Genomic DNA, 25,702 nt, shown 5'->3' with positions numbered 1-25,702 from the left:
CAGCTGCTGTTGGCAGCCTTCATTGATGGGCTTTGTTTATCCCAAATGATTACCTGAATGTTATTTTTGAACAGTCCGCGTGGGGCTTTGTTTGTTTATACTTTACACGCAGATTGTGAACTTTGTGCACTTTGGGTAATTAACAAGTTTGTTTGTCCCTGAATTTGAATATTTGCCTTGGCTGCCAGCCACAGCCTATTTAGTAGGCCACAGAATGGGCCATCGATAAGCATAACTCAACCAAAATACAGCACAAAACAAAAAAAATAAATAAAAATGGAAAGGAAATCCAGATAAAAATGGAGAAAATCAATAATCATTTAAAATTCAAATGGGCAAAGCATGAACCGGAAAATGTGCGAGTGCTGTAACCAAAACACAAAACCGGCGAATGCAAATTGGAAAAGCAGATAATGAAAAACCAAAGTGGGGCTCTGGGGCCGCGCCACGCTAATGAAATTAAAAATTGATGCTTTGGGGCCATAGGCGCAAATATGTTTGTGGAAATATCTAGGCGAATACAAATACAAATAGAAATGCAAATGCAAATACAAGTATATCGAGCCAGGCCAGACAAAACAAATGTCATTTAATAAATTGGAATTGTGGGCGGCAGGCCGCAAACGCGCTGCACAAAGCTGGGATTTGGAATGCGGGAAAGAGGACTGGGGCTGTGCTTTTCCATGCCTGATTGATTTTGCGGCGTCGGCAGCGTCTGTGACTGACAGCCAGGCCAAAGCCAAAGCAGCCACAGCCACAAGAAAGACGAACGCCGCCAGTTTGCCGCCAACTCTTGACGCGTCTTTGATGAAGTTGCCAAAGCGGCGATATGACGATAGCGACGCCGTTTTGCGGTCTGGTTGCTCAATCTTCCTGGTTGCTGCAAGCCGTTGACATCAATTAATTGTATAAAGAAAAATTGACTATTAGCCAGGCTGGCGGGCGGCAACAGGCGGTCTCCTCGCTGGAAATTGGAAGCGACTCACATGGCGACTCGCACTAATTTTCAGCGCCTGGACGGCAGCTCGTGGGCGTCGACTCCAGTTGCAATCGTCTGGAGCTGGCGACTGCAACATCTTTGTCTCGCTCTATTTGCGCTTCATTAGTCCGCTCAATTTATTTCTCTCTTTTACACGCCAATTAATCAGATTATGTCAAAATGTGTCACTGGGTTAATGCAAATATATTACGCTTGCCCGCTAGACGTCTATTCCCAATCCCAATCCCAGTCCCCACTTAAAGCCATAGTCTAATGCTCGGCAACAGCCATGCCAAGTTGTTCAGTTGGTTGACTGTTTAGTTTTACAGATTTGCGTCTGGCCTTTGTATCTGTATCTGAGTTTGTCATTGGAAATGCGCTTAATTACAAATCTGCAGCTAGAAACAATTTTAAGCTGCTTATTATATTCGCTTGGAACTAAAATTCCGTGATTGATGTTCAAACTACTTATGTTTAATTTATGCAACAGCGCATTACTGAAGTGTGCTGCCTAAAAACAATTTTCAACTTTATATTTAATGTTAAATTCTATAATTACAAGTTTTCTTTTATGTATCACACTTATTCAGCAGACTATTGCTTCAGCCTATTTCTAGATACTGTGGAAATTGTATCTAATTTTGTATCTTCAGACTTCGTGGAATTCAGAGTCTAAGCTCTGTTAATACATTAATTCTCTTGGCAATTTTCTATCTAATATGCACCTCTGCATTCATGAGAAAAACGCATTTAGTTAGCAATATATTTACAAATAAAAATATATTTATAAATTAAAATTATACCCTAATTAGGTATTTAATGTGCTTTGGGTACTTGAGCAACTTTGCCGCAAACACTTCGATCAATTTCAAAATATTCAATCTGCGCATTTTCATCGTAAAGTTAACGTCGCCAAGCTTAATATCCGTGCCACATCTACATGTTTCTGCTGCCTCACAGTTGCCTTGACTGCAATACAAAAATGGATAACAGATAATCAACAATATTGTTAACAATAAAAGCAAACAACAGCTGAAAATATCTCGCTTCCAGCAATGTCTGGCTGTTTGTTCCTTGAGCATTCAACAAAAAGTCATTAAGTGACACACCCGCCAAAAATAAAAAATAAAAAACAAAAACAAAATAACAAAAACAAAACAACTACAAAGATATACACTGAAATAGATCTCAGCGTATTTATCATTTTTCACAAAAGAAACAAATGGCAGTCAAATCTAGGCTTGGTGCAAAACTTCGTCTCTGTCTGTCTGCTTCTCTCTCTCTCTCTCCCTCTCTCTCTCTCTCCCTCCCTCTCCCTCTTGCTCCAGTTGAACTGGGTGTGGCTGTGTTTAATCATCCGCAGCAGCTTCAACTTGTTTTGGGCGCATTCGTTGCGGCTCAATGCAGGCAGCGGGCGGAAGTTGGAAAAACGGAAATTGAGCCATAAAATATTGTGACTAAATTATTTGGCTGAAATGCAGTTGAAACTTTCAAATTGTTAAGTCCGCAGATCAGGTGCCCAGCTGAATTTCTTGTGCTTGTTATTGTTGTACCATTTGGGGTGAATGCCAACTTTCGTTTTCCGTAATACCTTAATAATAATGCTCTCAGTAGCTGCACACGCTGGCTGTTAAACTGGCAGCAGGAGAATGCCTCATTCCACGGGTTGTAAAAGGACTTTTTTATAACTCATTAAACTTATTATTGTTCTCTACCCCGCCACCCACCTGGAATGGCTTCTCGTTGCGTAGGTGCCAAACGTTTAAAGCCATTACCTTTCCGAGTGCTTCCACCCACCTGAGTCACCCTCAACCTCCACCAACTGCTAAGCCATATAAAGGTTTCTGCGTCTTTAATTTATGACGGTAAAATATGCGTTTATTTTGTGGAAAAATTTTGCTAAAATTTGATGAAAGCTGCCGTAGCTAATTGTGCTCCATGCAATCGCATCGCTGGAGGGCAGAGAGGCTCTGCCTCTAGGCTTGAGTGTTGCACAGGTCGGTGCCTGTTTTATTCTAATTAAAGTTGAAAAGTTTGTCTTGCCCATAGTCGACTTTACTGGCAGGCGCCAGGGGACTGCTCAAAATTATATGCAAAGTTATTTTAAAGGAAATTTTAATATGTGGAGCGGGAGGCTTGGCGAAGAGTTTTACGGAATACCTAATTCAATTTACCGAACTAATATTTGAGTTGGCTGCAGCAGCTGGCAGAGAATTTGGACAAATAATAAATACCCCTAACGGATTAATAATATTTCAGGTTTCATATTTTAGTTCTGTTTACTTAGGTAACATCCGCTGGACCGAGGTCGAGTTAAGCCCAGTGTGATTTCAGAAGTATGTGGGTGGGTTTCATTAAAGGGTTAAAGTGACAGCAGTCAAAGTCAAAGGAGAACGATTATACATGCTGCTATGCTTTTTGATAGTGTTATCTTTTGTTATGTGTTTTTTATTTATTTGACTTAATAAATTTGTTGTTTCTTTCGAACACTTAACATTATGACATATCTCTTTGGACAGCTTATCGATCTATGTGTATTCCATATATCACTTGGACGCCTGTCAGCTGCCAAGTTTATCCAGCGATTAAGTTAAACGATGCATTTGCCAACACAAAAGGTTTTTTTCAGGCATCGTAGCCACCATTTTGGGGACTCCGTTGCATTTGGCTGAAAGCCATTCAATACACTTTATTAATGGCCTTCTGCTTAGCGAGTCGAGGCTTTGGCTATGGCGGCGGCAACGGCAAAGTTCCGCTGCCAGGTTGAAGTTTGAGGTTTGATCATCTTTTTGTGCTGGCTTCTCTCTCCGCTATCTGGTGTCTGCCTGCTGCACTTGCACTTAATTTTATCTATTATGCCCCATTTTTGTCATTGTCTAACGAAAATGAAGATTCAATGTGTGTATTTTTGTATGTGTGTGCCTCTCAGGACGTGAGCTGGGAGAAGACAGCCCGCATGGCATCAATAGGAAGCCAAAGTTGCAGGCAGCCTGAGAGGGAGGCAGACAAACTATTGTTGTCCTCGGCGTACCCTGCTATCCTCGTACCCTCGCATACTCGAATCCGGGCAGCAGGTGTGTGCCATGAAAAGTTTTGCCAGTACTTTGTTGTAGTAGTTGTTGTTGTAGTTGTTGTTGCTGGCAGCTGGGCACTTGGTTTGAAAATGTGATAAAATGATTATAAAATAATTTTCGCAAACAAAAGAACATGCATTCGAGTGCTCACACGTAGAGACAAGCCAGAGCTGCAACCTAATCCTTTGTCTCGTTCTCGTTCAGCTGCTGCACTTGATACGTGCGTCCATTTTGGCTTTAGCAATAATTCTTACAAAGGCCGCACTGCCCAACGCTCTACCTTTTCCTCCATTGCCCCTAATCTGACAATAGCTGCTGTACTTTTCTAATTGGATGGATTAAATGTACATATGACTTATATATGGGCTTATATTTATGAGCAGCTTTAATTGCCACTTTTGAAAAATTGTTCCATCTCGCAACTTTTGGCTGCCGAAAACTCCTTCTCCTCCTGGCGCAATGATAACATTTTACTATTGTCATAAATTTCTTTCACGACCCCCTTACACATTTTCATGCGTCGCACATCTCAAACGCATTTAATATTTATCAAAATGCGGCGTCATAAAAAATGCCAAAATTACTTTCTGCACTGCACTTCCTTGGATTGTACAAGCCCAAGACCACTGCGATTTCTTAACGTGTGTTTTGATATAAAACTACTTTTGCCGTGAAGTTCAACCGTGGTTTATATTTGCGTAACATGTATTTATAATTATTTTCTATGGATTTTGTGGAACTTCAATAAAAAGTCGGAATTGTTCTTTGTTAATTGCATCATAAAGAAAGCAAGCATTTTATATTTATAAGTAAATAAAGTTGCTGTGCTCATTTTCAAAGACAATAATACTTAAAGAAAGTAAAGATATCTGAAGTATAATTCAAATATAAATTAGTAACGTGGCTGCTAAATTATTGTTCTTCTATACCTTTGGTTATCTGATTGAATAATTAAATTTGGTTGGATATTTCTTCTCGCTCAGTTTACGGCTTCATTTCATATTTGTATTTCTCACATACATGTTAATCATCGAAACAAATCGAAGAAGACTGCATAAAATGGAAATCTTGGTTCATCAATTCTGGTAATTAATTGTTATAAGCCTGTCATTCCGGCAAACAATAACACAAAGCATACCTCCTGGCCAGGCCACACACAATGCACAAGTAACTCCACCCACCTCGGGCCACACTCCCAGTTGAATCGCAACTGCATTTGTATACAAAGTGAGGTAATACGAGCAAGGGCAACAGCAAGAGCAACAGCCACGACAACAGGAATATCAAAAGCCTCTGCCATGGGCGATGCAATAAACAAGTCTTAAGGTCCTAGAACATTGGACCAGTTTCTAAGCTCCGCACACACACACACATACACACACATACACACATGCGGCAGACCTTCAATTTGTATGAATGCGTGCAGCAATTTGTGGCAAATTGCTGTCAGGCGGACATACAAAGTGCACCTCCTATGCAACGAATGGATGGGGCAGCAGCAAAGGGAGTATCGAGTTGCCTGCCAGCTGATGCAGCTCACATTTGCAACTTTATTTATCGCAACGAAAACATCTTGTAAATTTTTCACGTTATTTTCGCCCGAAGACTCTGCGCCTCGCTTCGCCTCGACTGTGGAAAATTCAACAATTGATTCCATTTGCCATTCCACCTACCAAAGCCTTCGCACCATCGAGCGACGGCACACGAAATTGATATGAAAATTCGTTTAACCAAAAGCCTTTTAAGCGCAACGCGGCACGGCGCGGCGCGCACCCAGCCACGCCCTCGCCAGAGGAGTCGTCATCCTTGAATTGAAGCTAGACTCTCAGACTGACCTCCTTCCCATTCGAATTCCCATTGCCATTTCCATTTCCATTCCCAATTTCGCATTCTCCATTTCATGCCTCGGCTTGTTGCGATCATTTGTTTGTGATAAATTGTGCCATGTCGCTTAGCACTCTTGACTTTTATTGCTGGCCATGGTCAAAGCGCCATCTTGTTCGTGCGCCCTGCCCATTTCTTGTTTGTTTTTCTTTTTTGCCAGAAAAACTGGATAACTCGGCCCAAATACATTGCTAACTGCCTGCCATTCTATCCATATGCAACTCTTGCGGCTGCGGCTGCTACTGCTGCTGCAACAATAAGTTGCATTTTATATTTGATATAATATTTCAACGGCAGTTTGTGTCGTGAGTTTCCGTGGCGCCTATATTGATGTGAGCCTGTGGGCGTGGCACATATCTATAACGCATGGGATTTTTGTTATGCGCCATTCGCAACTGTGCTTGAGTCGAGATGCAGTTAACCAGAAATGCTAAAGAAATTGCGAGCGATTTCCAAATTCTGTTTATCGAATTCTAATTTGTTTTTGAATTTCCGCGTTGAAGTTCAATTTCGATTGAGTCGCTTAGCAACTAAAAAGCAACCAAGTGTTATGCGATTTGCCAATTTGAACAGGATTTATGCTTGTCGAAATCATGGGAAATAAAATATTTCTTTGTAGTTAAGCTGTGAATTAACATATTTTGGTGGTGCATTTTGGCAAGAGAAAATCAAAATTAATTGGTGAAAATAAATTATTTTATCTTAAAATTTGTTCATTTCCTAGATGATATCTTAATCGCAACATAAATGCTTTAAATTGATTTATTCAAATTGCATTGCTGGCCTTGCTTGACGAACTGCATCCATTAAAGAAAACAAAGCGCATTTGAAACAAAACAAATAGAAAATGCAGGGCTTACTACGCCCACACATTTTCCATTTCCCTATTGTGTGGATCGCTCGGCGAGAAATGCATTTCGGTTACGATTTACGCACTGTAAAAACAACATTGACAATGGAGCGACCCCGCTCGGGGCGCAGTTCTGGAAAATTATGCATGGGCGGGCACCCAGAACCAGAATGGGTAGCATTGAGTTTAACAGGCACTTCTGAAAACCAAGAGCGAAACAGAGCGCAACCAGTCGAGAGCCGAGAGCCGAGCGTCGAGCCGGCGAACAAATGGCAATTGGAGAGACCCAGAGTTGTGGCATAATAATATGCACTTTTGCTTTTATTATTCTCTTATATCATTGAATCACAATAAATTGAATAAAACTGACGAAAATTTCCGGTTGCATATTGTGTGTATGTAAATATAATAATCCGTAATGACAACGTGTCCCATGTTTCTTCGGACGACTCTTAATTTTTTGCTGTTTCGTCTGGGCTGTCTTTTTTCTTCTGAATTAATTTCAGAGTTGAATGCACTGAGCAGATTCGTTGGCTTGAAGAGTCTTCGCATTGTGGCTTGGCAATTGCTGAAAAGACTCATCCAAATTTATAACACACAGACTGATTACAAATGCCATCAGCACAGCACAGTTTACGAAGTTTTCAATGAATTGCGAGGGGGAGGCAGACTTTGTCTTAATCAATCAACAATTATCTGAGACACGTGCCGCGGCTATTATCAATAGTTGCAGCAACATAAATTGACCATTTCGCTGTGACTTTAACTTGGCTGTAAGTCTCGCTTTTGTTACATTATCATTTCGGTCCATGAATCAGCATTTCTATTGTCGCAGTGCAATTGCCTTGACTTTCCATGCCTGAATTATTGCTCGTATTCTTGTCACGGTTGTTGATCTCGGTCGATCTCTCTCGCTCTCTCTCTCTCTCTTTCGATGTGTCTTGAGTGTACACCTCTATCCACATGTGCCCTTTTGTTGGGCGATCTTAAATCTGAAAAGACACCTGGGAATCGTGACGAGTTATGTTTGTGACCGCAGGCTTTCTATTCGCATTGTCTACGGCCCGGGGGCAAAGCTCTGGCCACTTAATTAGTTTTTGAAGCAGCTGTTGATAAACAAAACTAAAAACTATATATATGGGTGTCAATGTGTTTTCTTCTTGGCGCAGGTAAACGGATTTACCGTCTGGTTGCTGCCTGTGGTTTCACATAAATAACCAAATTTCGGCGAGTTATATATATTTAATGACTCGATGTCTTATTGCTTGTATACAAATCAGCCACTAAACCATTTTGCAGCAACGCATGTGCCGCGCATTTCGTATTAGTCGAGTCGAAAGTGAAAATATTTTGGTATTAAATCTACCCAAGTCGCCATCGGACAGATGAAAGATAACATATTGTAAGTGTGCTGCGAATCGCAAAACAGTTGGCAAGTTTTAAATTTGTAGGTATCAGCAATGCAGACAAGCAAACAAAATATACAAATAACAGATTATTGGTATCCCTTTTAGAATATGTAAATGATAATTAGTGTAATGCGCATGGCAAATATTTGAAATTCAATATGAATTTCTACTTAAATACAAATAAATATTTATTTTCTGCGCAAATGCATCCACATTTTAGTTAGCTAGAGTGGTGCCTGCTGATTGAAAATACAATTGTGGCTATGGGACCAGTAAATCGACCCAGTTGTACCCAATAAATTCTTCCCTTTGAGTATACCTCATGCTATTCAATTGCAAAATTCATAGATTGAAATCCATTCCATTTCCCCTGATTTGCTGCAATTCGTAAGCATTTTTTTACTCTTAGTTGCTGCTGCAAAAAGTATTTGCATATCAAAAGCAAAACGCAGTGTCCAACATCAGCAGCAACAGCACATTCCAATATTCATCCCGGCATTTATCCATACTTCAATGCGGTATTCTGTCAAACCGAACACGGACTTCGTATGCAAGGCAACGTCCCAGAGTAGATACCGTATGCATATATTAGAGAACAACAACAGAGGGCCACAGGAAAAATGTGCGATAGAGATCAAAAAGTGAGATTCATTGGCATTTTCCACGTGTCCAGGGCATAGTGCATCAATCAAATCCAAAATGCATTTTCTGCGTAAATAATTTGTAATGCATTCAAGAATAACAATAACAGATGATAAGTCCAATAATAGATACTAATTTTCTGCACGCACACGTATTGCTTGTGCCACAACAACATGTTGTTGCACATAAATCGCAATCAAGAATGTTTGTGCAAAAACTTAAAATTGCGTGTGGGACATTTTCAATTACCTCCCAAGTGCATCCGAGAGCGGCTTTCGGCTCGAAACAGTGGAAACTCCGGGCACTGAGCATTAATTTATGCATATCCCAAACAAACAACAACAAAGTTGCATACAAATGGGGTGGGGGGGGGGGGGGGGGGGGGGGGGGGGGGCTATGTTGGCACAACTAATTAGACACTTGTCATTCGTTGTAATGTTGTAATAAATACCGTTACAATGTCATTACCGGCATTACTTGACGGTATTCCGGTTATTTTGTTTCTCCATTTTGTTTAACTGGTCGCAGTCTGGCCCGTCTGGCCCGACTGTCTGACAGTCTGACTGTCATTGGCTTGTTAGCTTTCTTTCTGGCGTGAACTCTCGCTCCCCATCGAGAGACGAGAGACGCCCCGGTACCCGGTACCCGGTACACGGTACCACGTACCGCTCTTGACTTTGTTCAAAACTTTGTTTTGCTTTACGGCTTAGAATTTTAATGAGCTTTCGTCTACTGCGCTTTTTTCACTCCATTCTGAAATATCATATTCTTCTATTTTTCATGCCGCTCAAACTAAACACGTTCTTATGTAAGATATTCTCATTTTCTGTGGGGTCATTGCTTAGTTATAAGTACCGACTCCTTGACACTTTTTTCGAGTGCATAAAGTTAAGCTTGCCGTAAGATGTTTTGTTTTTGTTGACAGTTGGCTTCTGTTTTTAGCTTTCTAGTAAATTGCAAAGCGGTTAAAAGAAATTACCATAAAAAGTAAGCCTTGACTTCGAAGCTTCCCCGCCCACCTTATACATAGAGTTTTAAGTGATCGTTAGATGTTAACATAATACCTTGTACTTTCAATGTCAAGTTCCTGATTGTTGTGTCTGCTCGCAAGGTCAACAATATTTTCACTAGCATTGTCAACGTTTTGACACAGCTTTGCCACAATTCGAATACATTTGTGGCATTGGGACATATACCAGTATTAAGTATTTATATTTGCCACATACATCAATCCAACAAATTTTATGTGAAATTCAAATTCCTTGGCCTCATTTACTTGATTCACACCCTTCACTTTCCGCCAGTTTCAAAGAGCACAACTTTACTTTCTCATATACTTGATGGCGTTCCACCAAACTTTCCCACCTTTTCTGTTGGTTTTGTACGCCAGCAACATCCTCTTGCCTCAGTGTCTAGGTGCCGCATTTCTGGCAAACTCATTGTCATATAAATATGTCGGAAACGCTGACAGCAACAATGTCACGGCTCGGCAGAGAACATCTTAACTTGGTGCCTGAAACATTAAAGAACTTATCTATAGGCAAATATTGCCCAACATAATTTACACACGCCCAGCAATTGTGCAAACAAAATGCAGCCGACAACCTTTCGCCCGACTCCACAAACAGCAACAACAAAAACAACAACAACGACAACGTGTTTAATAAACATTCCAATATGTCTAGATAATTAACGCTAGGCTATGTTTACAGGGCGGGGGGCCCTGAGAAATTTCGGCGTAATTGAGTGGCTTATTTGCTTCGTCGATTACAAATACCCATATATACATATAATTTGTAGTAAAAGAGGAACTTGTAGTTGTAGTTGTTCGGCTATTTGCCTAATGCGTTGCCATATTTGTCCAGCTAAAAAGTGAGTAAAAGGAAACGAAAACAATCCTGTCTAACCGGTCCATAAAAATAAAAACGTTCATTACGCAAGAATGTGCCCTAAAACGATGCAGCCAAGTGCCTAAGAACAACAAAAACCTGAAATCTGCATAGTAGTAGAAAGATTAATTAACCCGACGCAAGGCGCAAGCAGAAGCACCAACAACAACAACAACAATAACAATAATAGTTGCAACAACAGCAACATCGACAAGCAACAACTATGCGACTATTTGCTGCAACGACGCCGGCAGCGATGTTGTCTCACAGCTCCAGCGATGAGGCTGGCGAAATTATAGAGAACGCGCACATCGATGCCAGCAGAAAACAAATGCAGTCTGCGGGGGCAGGGGCGGATGCTGTGGCGGGAACGGTAACGGGAGCAGGAGCTGTCGCTGGACGGTCTGCAGCTGGAGCTGAGGCTGGGAGGGATGTCGGAGCCACGATCTACAGCAACCACAGCAAGTCAAGGTCATTGGAACGCTATGCAGGCCCGCCGTCACAGCAGCAACTGCAGCTACAGCTGCCGCCCTGTGCCACGCCCACGGGCAGCACGCGTCGACGCCTGCTGTCGCCGTTTCGCTCCATGAAGCGGCGCAGTCGCAGCAGCAGCAGCAGCGGCGAGTCACAGGCCTACAGTCATCTGGCAGTGGTGGTGGCCAATGCAGCCGCTGCAGCCGCCGCAGCCGCAGCTACCACTGGCCAGGCCAAGGCCAGCTCCCAGAGCGGCGACAGCGGCACCGGCGGCACGGAGCTGGAGCATGAGCTGGAACTCGACTTGGAGCTAGATCACGATGAGCAGGAGCACGATGAGAGCAGTCAACTGAGTCTCAGCTACTCGCAGCTGAGCAGCAGCGGCTGCGATGAGGCAGATGCCGATGACGAGGCAGCAACAGTAGCAGCAACGCAAGCGTCGCAGCTGGCATCGCATTCGAGTGTTGTTGATGTTGCGCTGCAACATGTTGCCGACGAGCGGCGGCGACGCAACATCTTGTCGCTGTACTCCTCCTCGTCCGAGGAACAGCTGCACTGTCGCATCGGTGACATCACCCTCATGGATGACACCTACTCCAACTGCGATCCACAGAACGATGCGGAGCGCATGTTTCTACAAATTGTTGGCATGTTGCGCGATGAAAATGAGGTTTGTGTATTGGCTAAGTGCCCCTAACAACATGTTCTATGAGTGTCTCTCTTTATTTACTACTTTGAATATACTCGGTACACTCGTACTCTCACACATATGCAGATATTATAATAATAATTTGCGGGAATCGCCATATTTACGCCTTACAATTTTAATTAAACACATTCCTAAGCCTCCCACGCTTTCGCTTTGTCAAAATGAATTTCTTGACTACAGTTCAGTCACGGCCCATAATGGATTGGCCTTTACTCAAATTTGTTTTAATAATTGAGCTTTTTCCCTTCAATAAAAACCCGATAATAACTGAAAATGCATCTGCAAGTGCCACTGCATCCCATCAATGGAACTGCACGATTATAAGCTTAATTAATTAATCATTTGATTTACGGTTTGATTACTTAAATTAAAGCCGAAATGAAATCAAATGAAAGTTATCTTGCCATTTCGTTTAATGGGCTATTGGCCTTTTATATTTAAAAGGTTTTCCTTGTTGATAAAATATTGTTTTTCATTAAATAAATTTCGATTTGGCTAAAACATGTAATTTAATTCAACTGAGAATAGACGAACTGATGCGGCAGCACCTGGTCTCCTGCTAATCCATTTGACATGGCAAATGACAGCAAACGCCAGAAAATGCCCGCAAGTCACATTTCCAGAGCAAACAAAGGCATTTTTAATAAGCAAGCGGCACAAGGCTGGATGGTGAAAGCTCAAAGGTGCCATGTCCGCCAGCCCGCGATCTCGGTGGGATGCCATAGAAAATATGTGCACAACTTTTCTGGTTTAGCTGGCCAGCGGCTGGCAATACGAAGAAGTCGCATTAGCTGCTGCTATGCCTGGCGAGTGGCACGTATTAACTTGCACCAAGTTGCACACTTTTTTTATTCGTATTTTTTTTTTGTATTTGTTGTTGTGATTATACAAAGCCAGACCAGGCGCCGCCCTATTGGCAGCCATGGTGACTTTACAAGGATTCCCGGTCCACTTTGACGCATCTTTGGGGCTTTTGCTTTGTTGCCGTTGATTAAAACTGAAAAAGTTTTACTGCCATACGCGAGCTACCAGAACGTGCCGAAAAGGTGCATTGACCTCCTATCGGCTCGTGTAGTTTTCATAATGACTTCGATATCAAACGTTTTCTTGTCTTTGTTGTTGCAACGTTGGCTTGTTGCCACTAATTAGTGCTGCTTTCAACAGGGTAGGGGTTGGGGCCAGGTCACGTTGCATATTTGCAGTAAACATCAAATTATTGATTGCAGCGGGCAACAATTTGCGGCGACAAGTGAAGTCTAACCGTCGTCTCTCCTGTGGCCTTTGTTGTACTCCCCTTTTGCTAATTAAACAGAAATGCAAAGCGGTAAAAAACTCTGCCATCAGTTTTTGTTGTCGTTCTTTGGCGCAAAAAAATGCACAGTCAATTGCAACTTCAAATTGTGTTTACATCTAATTAGCTGAAGCACGAAACTTTAGAAAATAAGTAAAAGAAAATACAAATATGCCACATCGCAGAATAATAAAATATGATGATTGATAAACCGCAACGCAAGACCAAATAATTAACAAGAAAGCACGACGTTTAAATACCTCTTAAAAAATATGGATTCTCCTGCAAGCTCGTAAATACTGTCTTGCAAAGCAGAAGAATTTATTCATAAGTACATAAGCCCATTTTTGGAAATATACTTCATATAGAACGAGCATAGGGAAACTAATAATAAATGTTGTGTTTGGTCAAGATAATTTTAACAACATTTTCTGCGACAAGGGGTCAAAAGTCAAAGACATCAAAGACACAGCATCGTCAGCCCAATTAGCATTTTAAAATTTATGCTTAAAATATATTTCAAAACTTTTAATATCCTAACCAAATTAAAAGTAATCAAAGCAAAGGTCAACAGCAGGAGTGGAAACCACCCGAAAAATTTGCAAAACTTACAAGTAAAAAAGTTAAATGGCAAACATTGCTGGGGGCTGGGGGCCGTCGAGACAGACCAGCACATGTAAAATTGCCCCAGCATGCATTATGAAGCATAAACTTGCCCCTGGGAGCTAGCAGAAGCTGCAAAGTTCAAAATCATAAACACAAACTTCAAGAAAACTGAATTACATAGAGAAAAAAGTAGGTACAGCAGCAGCAAGCAAGCAAATAACTATAACTAAATAAAATAATAGAGTAAATGGGGCGAGCTGGGCATGCCGGATGGTATCCTTGCATATTGGTATCCTGGTGGCTTGTTGTACTGTGACAGAGTTGAAAGTTGAAGTTGTGCGCAGGTAAATGCATTTTGCTTGTTGCATGCATTTTACATGCAAAATGGCAGCAATGAAAGTTTTTGTTGCAAACTCCAAAGAGAACGACAGCAGCCCCGCCAAATGGTCTGCCAAAGCGAAATTGAAAAGCGAAAATGATGAAAATGTGCAAAATGAAACGTGTGCAGCAGCTGCCACTTTCCACCTACTATAAGGCATTTAAATTGGCAACGGCAACGGGGGCAGCCTGCTTGTCCCCCGTTAACACATCAAAGTTAAAGCATGTCCTTTGCCCTTTACGGCTAACGAAGCAGCTGTGACAGCGACCCGATGAAAGCAAAGAGTATGCCTTTGATTAACTTATGCCCAACTTTAAATTACAACGCGCTCCATTGAGGCCCAACAATGTCCAACCATAAGGACATTACCTCATTATTGCCGCAACAATGCGAGCTACGGGTCGTATGCTTAATATTCACATAATGAACATAGTGCTCTTGCCTTTGCCGTTGCCAAACAAAGCCATGTGAAAATTATCCAAGCCAGCCAAAAAGTAGGCAATAAACAATTTAGGACAATGGATGAGAAGAGTTTAATGTGAGCTCTATTTATGAATATAGGTGTATGTGTGTGTGTGTGTGTATGCGTGTAGGTCTGCTTATGTAAACACAATTTGCTTCTTCTGTTGTTGTTTTCTCTTATTTTATCTCTTCTGATAGAGCATTGATAGAGCATATAAATCCACTTAAAAATGAAAATCAAATTAAAAGCCAATTATACATTCACAAAAGTCAACCTATACAAAACTTAATTGAACTTAAGCAAGACAGGCAGAGAGCGCAATTTATATTTTAAATCAAATTAAACAAATAAAAGTATATTCATAAGATAAACAAGATTTCGATTGCTCAAAAGTGAACTGAATATTAAAATTGTACAGAGCTAATATTTTGTGGCATAATTAAAAATGCATGCATGAATAAAATTGTATATAAAATTACACATAATATGAATAAATTATCAAAGTCCACGCACACACATAGCCAGAACTTTATAAAATTTTAATGGCACAATTATGCCTAAAATGTGTGCTGAAATAAGTTTTTGAAATAGAGAGAAACATGACGAGGTATCTAACAAGTTAAATATATCTGAAATATGATAATATACGATGTGTCTGGGTTTTATAGTTTTTGTGTTATACTTAAAAGGCAGTATGAAAATCGATTTTTATCGATATTATGTTAATGTTATATCGACAACAAATGTCTCGACCAACTCCGCTTGTCGTTTTGATCAAGAATATAATCTTGTGCACTCTATGTGGTGGGAGATGTTTCCTAATAACTCTTACTTTTATTTACATAAAAAACCTTATAACTTTTTCAGCCAATTCCATAGATTTGGGGCATACAAATGTTATCATATGTCTTTCATATCCTTTTCATAAAGCGAGCTAATTCAATTGATGTATATTACTAAATGCAATGCGTTAAACTTGTTACTTGCAGAAAATGCGCCAATTCCAGAAAGTGCTCGAGGACCTGAGCTCCCGAGTCGCCCTAGCTGAACAAACAAAGAACGCCTGGCAGACGCCCACATCTGTGGGCGAAGCTAATGAACAGATGCAACAGCTGCAACGGCTGCGGGACAAGATGACCACGGCTAGTGCATTGCTGGATGACTGCAACGAGCAACAATCCTTCTTTACCGCCAACCAGGTGCTCGTGCCGACGCCGTGTTTGTCCAAGCTGGAGGATTTAAATACACGGTAAGTGTGCGCTATGGGCTTTGGCAGCTGCAACAGGACGGCACTCACAGAGATTTTAATTTGTTGGTTTTTTTTTTTTTTTGCTGTTGCAGCATGAAACTGTTGCAAATTGCGATGGACGAGCGTCAGAAGGTTTTGTGCCAGGCGGGTGCAAATCACACGCACGAGAACGGGGACGATGGACGCAACACATCGAACAGTGGCACCATTGGGCCATTACCTAATTTGGGACAAAGTGTTAAGCCGCCCTGGGAGCGTGCCACGACCGCCGCCAATGTGCCTTACTACATCGAGTAAGTATCGACACCTGAATTTCACCTATGACATCAGCCAATCACAACCGTACCCAACCTCCCAACTTTCCTGTAGCCACGAACGCGAAACCACTCACTGGGACCACCCGGAGATGATTGAACTAATGAAGGGACTTGCAGATCTCAATGAGATTCGCTTCTCAGCCTATCGCACGGCCATGAAATTGCGCGCCGTCCAAAAGCGACTGGGTGAGTATTCGCCTGCAGACTACAGCAATTTAATTTTAGAAAAATGATTAAATATTGGAATATGGAAAATCGATTTTTAAAAACTGGTCAGACTGACTATCCAAGTGGTTTTCAATGTACACCTCACTTTCGTAAGAGGTAGACAGCTTTTGCCTTAGCTTTCATAATGCAAGTCAATTCTGGGACGGTTCTGAAGAGTTCACGCAAGAGTGTAATATTTGTGAATTACTATTGTAGGAAATTTTTTGACATTTACACTTATTTCGAAACAAATATGAGTGCTCCAGTTGGAAGTGCCCTTCTGGCAAATACCCTGAACCCCAACCCGAGCTGCCGTTGCAAACGTTCATTCTATACATTCATTTTAAGTTACGCTAAACAAAAAATTCGATACTTATCGATTATATAGAAATGGAAGGCTTTTTTGATACAAAACTATAAGCTCGTTTGGTGAATACCACTTCAAGTCCCTAGCTTTTGTAGATTTCGATTTTCGCACACATAGACTTACCAGGCTAGAGCGACTAAGCTGGCTTGTTAGTCCACCTAAGCCACACAGGCTTTCTGCCAGCAATTTTCCGTCATATTGTAAAAGCTTTAGCAACAAAGCTCTTAAGCTTTAAGGTCTTGCGTTGGACACCAATTGTCAGTTAATCAGTCTGTCGTGAGGACTCTGTTTTATATGTTTATATAGATCTTTAGAAACTTACCGAAAAGCATTGCTTCCGACCCTTGCTATATACAGGCTTACCTTAACGTACATATTTAACAACTTTCCTTGTTTTTCACTTGAAGCACTCGATCGCATCTCAATGGCCACTGCCTGTGAATCTTTCGATCGACACGGACTCCGGGCCCAGAACGACAAGCTGATTGACATACCGGACATGACGACGGTGCTGCATTCGCTCTATGTGACAATCGATAAAATTGATTTGACGCTAATGCTCGACCTGGCCATCAACTGGATACTGAATGTGTACGACTCGCAGCGCACCGGGCAAATACGTGTGCTCAGCTTTAAGGTGGGTCTCGTGCTGCTCTGCAGGGGTCACCTCGAGGAAAAGTACCGCTATCTGTTCCGCCTGGTCGCCGACACCGAACGGAGGGCGGATCAGCGACGCTTGGGACTTCTGCTGCACGATTGCATACAGGTGAGTGCTTGGTGGCATTAAGGCACTTAGCATAATCCAACTGATTGTTGTGCCATCGTTACAGGTACCGCGTCAATTGGGAGAGGTGGCCGCCTTTGGTGGCTCCAATATTGAGCCCTCGGTGCGTTCGTGCCTGGAGCAGGCGGGCATATCACAGGAGGCCATCGATGGCAATCAGGAAATCTCAATAGAGCTGCAACACTTCCTTGGCTGGCTGCAGCACGAGCCGCAGAGTCTCGTCTGGCTGCCTGTGCTGCATCGTCTGGCTGCTGCGGAGGCGGCCAGGCATCAAGCCAAGTGCAATATATGCAAGGAGTATCCAATTGTAGGCTTCCGTTATCGCTGCCTCAAGTGCTTCAACTTTGATATGTGCCAAAAGTGTTTCTTCTTCGGAAGAAATGCCAAGAACCATAAACTAACGCATCCCATGCACGAATATTGCACAACGGTTCGTATGCTTAATGAGCTGCCAGGCGCCCATCGGCTATAATGTCCTTTTTCTCTTTAATCCTTTAGACCACATCCACCGAGGACGTGCGTGATTTCACGCGGGCGCTCAAAAACAAATTCAAGAGTCGAAAATACTTTAAAAAACATCCACGCGTCGGCTACCTGCCCGTGCAGAGTGTTCTAGAGGGTAAACAGAGCATCAAACTGTCATAGCTCATTGACTCATCTTTTCTTTTGTATAATACGCAGGTGATGCACTTGAGAGTCCGGCACCCAGCCCGCAGCACACGACGCATCAGCTGCAAAGCGACATGCACTCGCGGCTGGAGATGTATGCCTCTCGGCTGGCGCAGGTGGAGTATGGTGGAACCGGCTCGAACTCAACGCCAGACAGCGATGATGAGCATCAGCTAATTGCACAGTATTGCCAGGCACTGCCCACAAACAATGGCAGTGCGCCCAAATCGCCGGTTCAGGTGATGGCCGCTATGGATGCAGAGCAGCGCGAGGAGCTGGAGGCCATCATACGCGACCTTGAGGAAGAGAATGCCAATCTGCAGGCCGAATACCAGCAGCTGTGCAGCAAGCAGCAAAGCGGCACACCCGACGAGTCGAACGGCATGCAGCACTCCAGCTCCAGCATGACGGGCCTGTCCAGCCAGGGCGAGCACGGACAGGTAAGCCCGAAAAGTTGCCAAATGTGATTCCAATAAATCTATCTTTTGTTGCGATTGCTTGCAGGACATGATGGCCGAGGCGCAGCTGCTGCGCCAGCACAAGGGACGCCTGGAGGCGCGCATGCAAATACTTGAGGATCACAATCGCCAGCTGGAGGCGCAGCTGCAGCGTCTACGCCAGTTGCTCGACGAGCCCAACGGCGGCGGCTGCAGCAGCGCCAACAGCAGTGGACTGCCCAGCGCTCCCGGCTCAGCGCTTAATTCCAAGCCAAACACGCTGCAAACACGCTCGGTAACCGCCTCACAGCTGAACACCGACTCACCAGCCAAGATGAACCAGCAGAATGGCCACTACGAGCACAATTCAAGTGAGTAGCAGCAGACAAAGATATTGTAGCAGGGCGGGAATCAGACATAGGTCTGCTTAGCTTAAGTCTTATAGGTATCTTGCACTTAACCCCTGTCTGTCCGCATCTAACTGAATAATATCTGAATGCTTGGCCAACTCTTGACTATTTACTTTTCACATGCGCATACATAGAGGGCATTATGCTGCCCGGTCTCAGCAACGAGCTGCAGCAGCATTCACAGCTGGCCAGCCTGGCCGCCAAGCATCATCAGCACCAACTGAGCGGCGCCTTGAACGCACTGCATCAGCAGCAGCAGCAGTTGCAGCACTCGCAGAGAGGAGTCCTAACCGGCAACGGCGGCATCGACATGCCCAATAGTGGCATGCAGACGTCCAGCTATTTGGGCGACGACGGTCGTCCGCCTCCTCCACCGCACTCCAGCTTGCTACAGCAGCAGATGAACGGTGCGAAAATTGTTGGATGAGTTCATTTTTTGTTTTAGTTGACTTTTGGTTTTCTCAGTTGGTTCAGTTGTGGCGATATTTTGTGACAACAAATCAAAAAGTTTTAATGGATTTTTATTTCGTTGCTTCACTGCAGCTTCTTGCTTTTTATGTTGTTTGTGCTTGATGGTCAAACTCTATTTATTCAGAAAAACTAATGTAAACTTTCTCTTGCTTAATCCTCCCTGCCATTGCCACCTATATGACTATAGATCTTACCTAGAGCGTTCGGAGTGTATGTCAAAGCGGTAATACAAACCTTTCTGTTGTTCAAATCAATCAATCCAATTAAATAACGTATGTTCAAATATAATGTTTACCTGACGATTTTGATTGTTTTCACCTCAAAACAGAAAAAGCTGATAATTTGGTCACTGTCATCACGGAACAGGAAATCGAGTCTAACAACGATGACTTGGATGAGACGAGCAGCTGCACGACTACAAATACAACGACGACGACGACCACAAATACGGAGAAAACCTGTGTGGATTTAAGGAAATAAGTTTCGATATCTACAGCTGCAAGGCAATACTAAAAAACTGAAAAAAAGGAATGAAGGAAACAAGGAAGCCCAACTTAAGGATACTTCACTGTAATGGCTGGCGTGCAAGCAAATTCTAAACAGTATACATATACTTACATATATCACTATAAATAATTACAAAACGCAACTTATACATATAAATGTCGTGGTACATATATTTATACATATGAACATAAAAAAAAAATACAAATATTTGAAAGCTGAAAGTTTTTTATTAGCTATGAGAATATATCAATACTAAGAGAATAATACATATTAAAAGCTGAAAATAATGCAGAAATATAAAATGTAGTTAAGAGTCTTATACTAAAATAAACTTCGTAATAACGAATGCATAACCAACTGCGAGCACTTGCAAAATTGTTATAGAAGCACTTTTTTCAAAACGATGCAACAATATATTTAAAGCCAATTTCGAGGTTCCCTTTTTTACTTGATATACAACAAATTTCTAAGGTATATATTTAGTAAGAATTGAAATGCAACCTTATTTACCCGTTCACCCTGAATCAAAGATACTTTATTTCAGTTTAATTTGTAATTTATTATATTCCATTTATGTGTATTTTGTATTATAATGTTATATGTGCTAACTAAAAGTGTGCTGCAATGTAATTAATTAAAGAATTAGTCTTTATTGAACAATTTATATATGCATTTTGATTTGGTTTGTTTTATTTATTTAACCATTTCAGCTTTGATTTCTTTAATAATTATTTTAATTGTAGATACAATATGTATTTGTGTTATAAATGCATTGATCACGAATACGATGACTATATGGACCACCTTTTCTATAACCTTTACTATCAAAGTATAATAAACACATGAGATGTTCAATAGATAAATCAATATAGTTCCACTTAATACTACTAGTCAAATTAAATTCATACTTACCTACTTATGCATATATGAAACCGATAAATACAACTCAAATCGCTTTACATACCAAACTTAACGTACGTTTTTAGATTTCCAAAGAAATGGAACTAATATAATCACATCATAAATTACATATGCTAAAATATAAAATACAATAACATATATCAACAAAAGTACCATTTATTATTCATATAGAGCAAATAGCAAAATATAACACTCAAAACTATCCACAACCATAAATAGAGCTTTGAACAAATCAAAACGTAAAATATCTTTTTAAATACATTTTTATTTTATCCTAATATTATTATAATCAGTTACAAAAAAGTCGACAATATTAAACTCAAAAAAAATTAAATGAATGGAAATTTTAAATTAATAATAACAACAAATTCAACATAACAGTTTTTAATATGCATAACAAGAACTGACTATATAAATACATATAGACTTATATATGTACCATATGCTATTCCCCACAACTCACAATCTGTGTAGACATTTTACCCACTATGAATATTTTTCTAACCGATGCAGACAAGGAAATCCTACCAATAACCTACAGTTTAAAACCCTCCGTTTCAAGTTAAAAACGAATGAACCAAAAGAGCTAAAGTCAAGAATTAAATCATAAATCATTGAATAAACATATGAAGTTATTAGAAAACATATCCCGAAAAATACGAAAATATAAATACACTTATAAATAAGCTGAAATAGCATAAATATATTTAACACGAATTTAAATACACGCATGTTACTTAAACTTAAAGATCAACAATAAATGAATGTTCGTGTTCTCTTAGATTCGATTCGCAAAATACTCAAATTATTGCTGCTGATAAGGTGAGCCATAATTTTGATTTAAGAGTCGCAACGGTAAACTCTGCCAGCTTTGATATAATTTGTATATTTATAAAGAAAATATATAAAAAATATTTAATAGGAAGCGAAGCAATTCAAGCATATCCCAAAATAGTCTTCAGTGCATCAAGTGGTTGTCTACGATAAATATGGTATTCTATATGCCATTATATAAAATATATGATATAAAACTAGACAAAAGCCAAACAATCAACGAAAATTATACAAAATATACTACGTGCTATATTAGGCTCTTTATTTGGTAAATATTCATACGTATGTACAATATATAATCGAAATATTTTAGCGCAACTCAATGTCACATACATACTTATGAAGCTTATTAACAACTAACTAATTCTAAGTTCACTTAGAGAAATTGTGTCCAATTGTAAAGCATCAGAGCACTCACTCACTATATGCTAAACCCTTAGTTTAATACTAACCACTCCACTAGAGAAGCGGCTTATTATTGGTATTGCAATTATAAAATGAAAATTGAATTGAAGTTCTCGCTTATTTGTTTCTCTACTACGTAGAATCGAAGGTAGACAAAGGGCTTGACTAAGCTCCAAAATTATTTTAGTGGTAGCTTGTGCATGAGCACGGGCAAATTCAATTGTACCTATCTTTTGATACCGTTTACTACAAAACTAAGGACTATAATCTTATTGAATTGTATATCTGATTTGATGCAGTAAGACCAATGCAAGAAAATAAATATATATATGTGAACTTTATTTGTAACTTGAAGCAGATGAAATCTATGATGCGATCTTAAACATTTCAATCTGTTCTACAAATGGTAGAAAGTATATACACACACTTATATATAATGCATTCATATACATACATACATATACATGTGCAAACATGCAAAAATACTACAAAATAATATCAACAAATAATACTTAAATGTTTATATACAAAACACACACACATATATTTATACATAATGGAATAATTATACTATGTCATACAATACAAACAAATATGAACATTACAAAAAGTTGATACAATAAAAACAAAATTAAAAAAACAACACACATTCAGTTCTTATGAATGTTTGATTTACTACCAGCTGGTATTTTCCGAGCTTGACCGATCTAAGAATCTTGCTTCAGATTATTGTACCGATTTCCAATTTATACCTACTTACGAGATGATTAACTGCATGCCATATTTTTATTTTATATAAATTAAAAGTTTATCGAATTAGGGTCACGAAGTTGGAATCTCTATCATCCGTTCATTATAGCCTCGTGCTGTGAAGCTTGAAGTCCAAAATTGTTGTTAAATAATTAGTTATTACTATTGCTTTCTTTTGTGAGCAAAACCTAAATATTGATAACTGCTGCTGAGTTTGAACTAGCGACTGCTAACTTGCTGGTTCAACGCTTAGACAGCTTAGCATCACAGGCAAGTAACGTCATGTTTGCAATGTTGTGTTGTTCTTTATGCTTTTCATACAAAATTCCCTCACTTGCGAATTTCTAACTTTCTCTATCTTATTGCTCAATTTTGAAACAAAAGGAAGCTTTGGTCAGCCTCTTAGCTGTAAAGCCATTTATTTTTTGCATATGATAGAATTAGACAAATTGACATTAATATAATTTTCCATTCTTAGCTTTATAGTCCATCCAAAGATTTCTATTCACAGAAAGCAACAGGCAAAAATATATAATAACTCAAAATGCCTACATCTGAAATTTGAGCCCCAAATATACTTGTTGATCAATTCACCAAATACTGATATGCCGATTTTAGATTTTTATTTTTATTTCAAGTTCAAATACCTTAGCCGCGAACTTAAGCTTCTACTTGAAATATAACATCACATACCCAACATAGTATATGGTCCTATATATTAAGTTAAACTTATGAGATAAGCCCGCGTATTGAGAACAAAATATATGTTTGTATGTATGTACGTAAAACCAACATCCAACGTCGAACACAACAATGGATACAGTAGACCGTTCAAGGAGTAGATGAGAGATGGAGAAAAGCACAAAGTCAAAGAAGTAGATATTAAGAATATAATTGGGCAGTCAAATCAAATCAAAGAACAGGGGAAGCTGGAGTGCTAGATCGAATTCTAGTTGCCAAATGCTTGTCGAACTCAGTGGTGATAGTAGGCATGTGGGTCAGCGGCGGGTGCGGGCAGAGCGGCAGGATAGTGTGCGTACGGAGAATGGGCAAGTGCTGGATAGGCGGCTTGGAAATGGGCGGTGGGCAGGTGAGCGGGAGCCACGGGTACTGGTGCGGGAGCAGGAGCAGGTGCTGGTGCTGGAGCGGGTGCAGGTCCTCCATGATGTAAAGCGCTCAAGGCATACGGATAGGAGAGCAATGGTAGCGAGGCCTTGGGCACTGGTGGCAACGGAGGTGCTGGCGCCGGTCCTGCAACTGGAGCATGCGGTGCAGGCGCTGGCCCAGGCAGCGGCTTGTAGGCTAATGGCTCCTTACGCACAACTGCATTGAAGCCATGATGGGGATCGGCTGTGTAGTCAACGGTGCGCTTGGTGCCATCCGGATCCACAACCGAATAGCTGCCCTTCACCACATCGCCATGGCGTGTTTCATGCTGACTCTTCAGATCACCGGTGTAGCCGTCCTGTATGTCATAGCCAAAGGAGTACTTGGGATCAGCATCGTACGGTTCCGGTGCTGGCTTGGGTGCTGGAGCTGTACTCAAAATGTTTTTTCAGATTGCATTTAAATTTCTTCAATGTCTCAATCTACTCACCAGGTGCCAAATATTGCGGTGGTCCGTGATGTGGACCATAACTTGCATAGGCATGCAAAGGTCCAGCCGGGCCACCATAGTAGGGCCCGGGTCCAATAACGCCTGCATAGGCAATGCCAAGCGCAGCGCTTAGCAGAAATATCTGCAAGAAAGATTATCAGACGATTGTTAATACAACTGGCACTCAAATATCACTCATAGCATTATTGTAGTTTGAAGCTTATGGACTATCACAAGGTTAATAATTGAAGCAGTATTTCCATCGAGTGGATGCATTCTGTTCAAGTATAGCTATCATTAACACATTCATTTGGCACACCTTCAGCATTGCACTGCTTAGATGTCCTTGCGCGTCTCTCCACTTGTCGATCCTTTTATTAGCCCAAACACCGAACACCACTTGGAATGTGGCCAACCGACTCTTAAGGCTTGGAGCACAACGACGAGCACACTAGAAGAAGAAACAACAACTGCAAACGCTTCGATGGCGTTCTGGCAATTTATAGTAAACTGGCGGCAAATGTCGCCTGCTTCACATGGCGCAAAAGACCAAGCGAACAATAAACTAATTGAAGATCAACACTGAGAGACCAGTTAAGAGCCCCAGACTGATCATGCCACATGGCGCGCACTAAACAACCACAGCAACAACAACAACAACAACAACAACAACAGCAATATAAACAACAAGTTAGTATATATAAGACTAAGACTGGGCAGCCACCTGGCACTGAATCGAATCGTGTGCCTGGGTTCAACTTTGGCGCTGCCATCGCCGCCGTCTTAGAAAGGTTATTCTTCCGCCAAACCATTTAAAGGGACCCGGGGAGACCCGTTCGTTGTTTGCCCTTTCACTTTTGTGTGCCATGTTTGTGATTCGTTTGCGATTTAGCCAATTGTGTGAAAATGTATTTTGCTGCACACACAATTGAAATGTTAATTTATTATCGGCTAGGACTTTGGCCAAGCTTAAAGGCGCGTAATTAGTTCCAGCTATGAGAAAAATCCAAACGGCAAACGCCAAATCCAATGAAATGGCAGTCGGCAGCAACAACCACAACAAAAACAACAACAACAGCAGCAGCAGCAACAACGTCGCGCATGCACAAAAGGTCAGACAGTCGACAA

The 25,702-nt window shown here is 41.0% G+C and overlaps 2 protein-coding genes across 8 annotated transcripts in view; one reads left to right on the top strand and one right to left on the bottom strand.

Moving 5' to 3' along the window:
- LOC115759659 (dystrophin) overlaps positions 1-20,714 on the top strand; it is a 184,243-nt gene extending 163,529 nt beyond the window's left edge. For 3 of the 7 annotated variants that reach the window (XM_030700649.1, XM_030700651.1, XM_030700650.1), the window contains 9 exons: positions 15,639-15,898; positions 15,991-16,191; positions 16,268-16,401; positions 17,197-17,555; positions 17,620-18,003; positions 18,072-18,192; positions 18,255-18,682; positions 18,747-19,050; positions 19,889-20,714. In XM_030700649.1, the coding sequence (XP_030556509.1) occupies positions 15,639-15,898; positions 15,991-16,191; positions 16,268-16,401; positions 17,197-17,555; positions 17,620-18,003; positions 18,072-18,192; positions 18,255-18,682; positions 18,747-19,050; positions 19,889-20,040 (2,343 nt within the window). In that variant the 3' untranslated portion in view covers positions 20,041-20,714. Of the gene's footprint in view, positions 1-10,708; positions 11,872-15,638; positions 15,899-15,990; positions 16,192-16,267; positions 16,402-17,196; positions 17,556-17,619; positions 18,004-18,071; positions 18,193-18,254; positions 18,683-18,746; positions 19,051-19,223; positions 19,730-19,888 lie in introns of those variants that run through there. The other 4 variants (XM_030700655.1, XM_030700653.1, XM_030700652.1 and 1 more) reach the window with 4 other exon arrangements.
- Positions 20,715-23,637: 2,923 nt separating this feature from the next.
- Positions 23,638-25,146, bottom strand: LOC115759663 (larval cuticle protein A3A). The gene is made up of 3 exons (XM_030700659.1): positions 24,894-25,146; positions 24,575-24,716; positions 23,638-24,513 (listed from the first exon to the last, which is right to left on the bottom strand). The coding sequence occupies exons 1-3, from the start codon at positions 24,900-24,902 to the stop codon at positions 23,951-23,953; spliced, it is 714 nt and encodes a 237-aa protein (XP_030556519.1). The 5' UTR covers positions 24,903-25,146; the 3' UTR covers positions 23,638-23,950.
- Positions 25,147-25,702: the final 556 nt, after the last annotated feature.

The sequence above is a fragment of the Drosophila novamexicana genome, unplaced genomic scaffold (genome assembly GCF_003285875.2).
Source record: "Drosophila novamexicana strain 15010-1031.04,08,12 unplaced genomic scaffold, DnovRS2.1 tig00000308-arrow-arrow-pilon, whole genome shotgun sequence".
NCBI lineage: Eukaryota > Metazoa > Arthropoda > Insecta > Diptera > Drosophilidae > Drosophila > Drosophila novamexicana.
Note: the sequence above shows the minus strand (reverse complement) of the source record. Positions and strands in the feature narration are given on the sequence as shown.

What these genes read in the sequence shown, in the direction of transcription:
- LOC115759663 (XM_030700659.1), bottom strand. An exon ending in ACCGCAATATTTGGCACCTG is followed by an intron (nt 24,514 to 24,574) that starts GTGAGTAGATTG and finishes TTTTGAGTACAG; the next exon opens with CTCCAGCACCCAAGCCAGCA.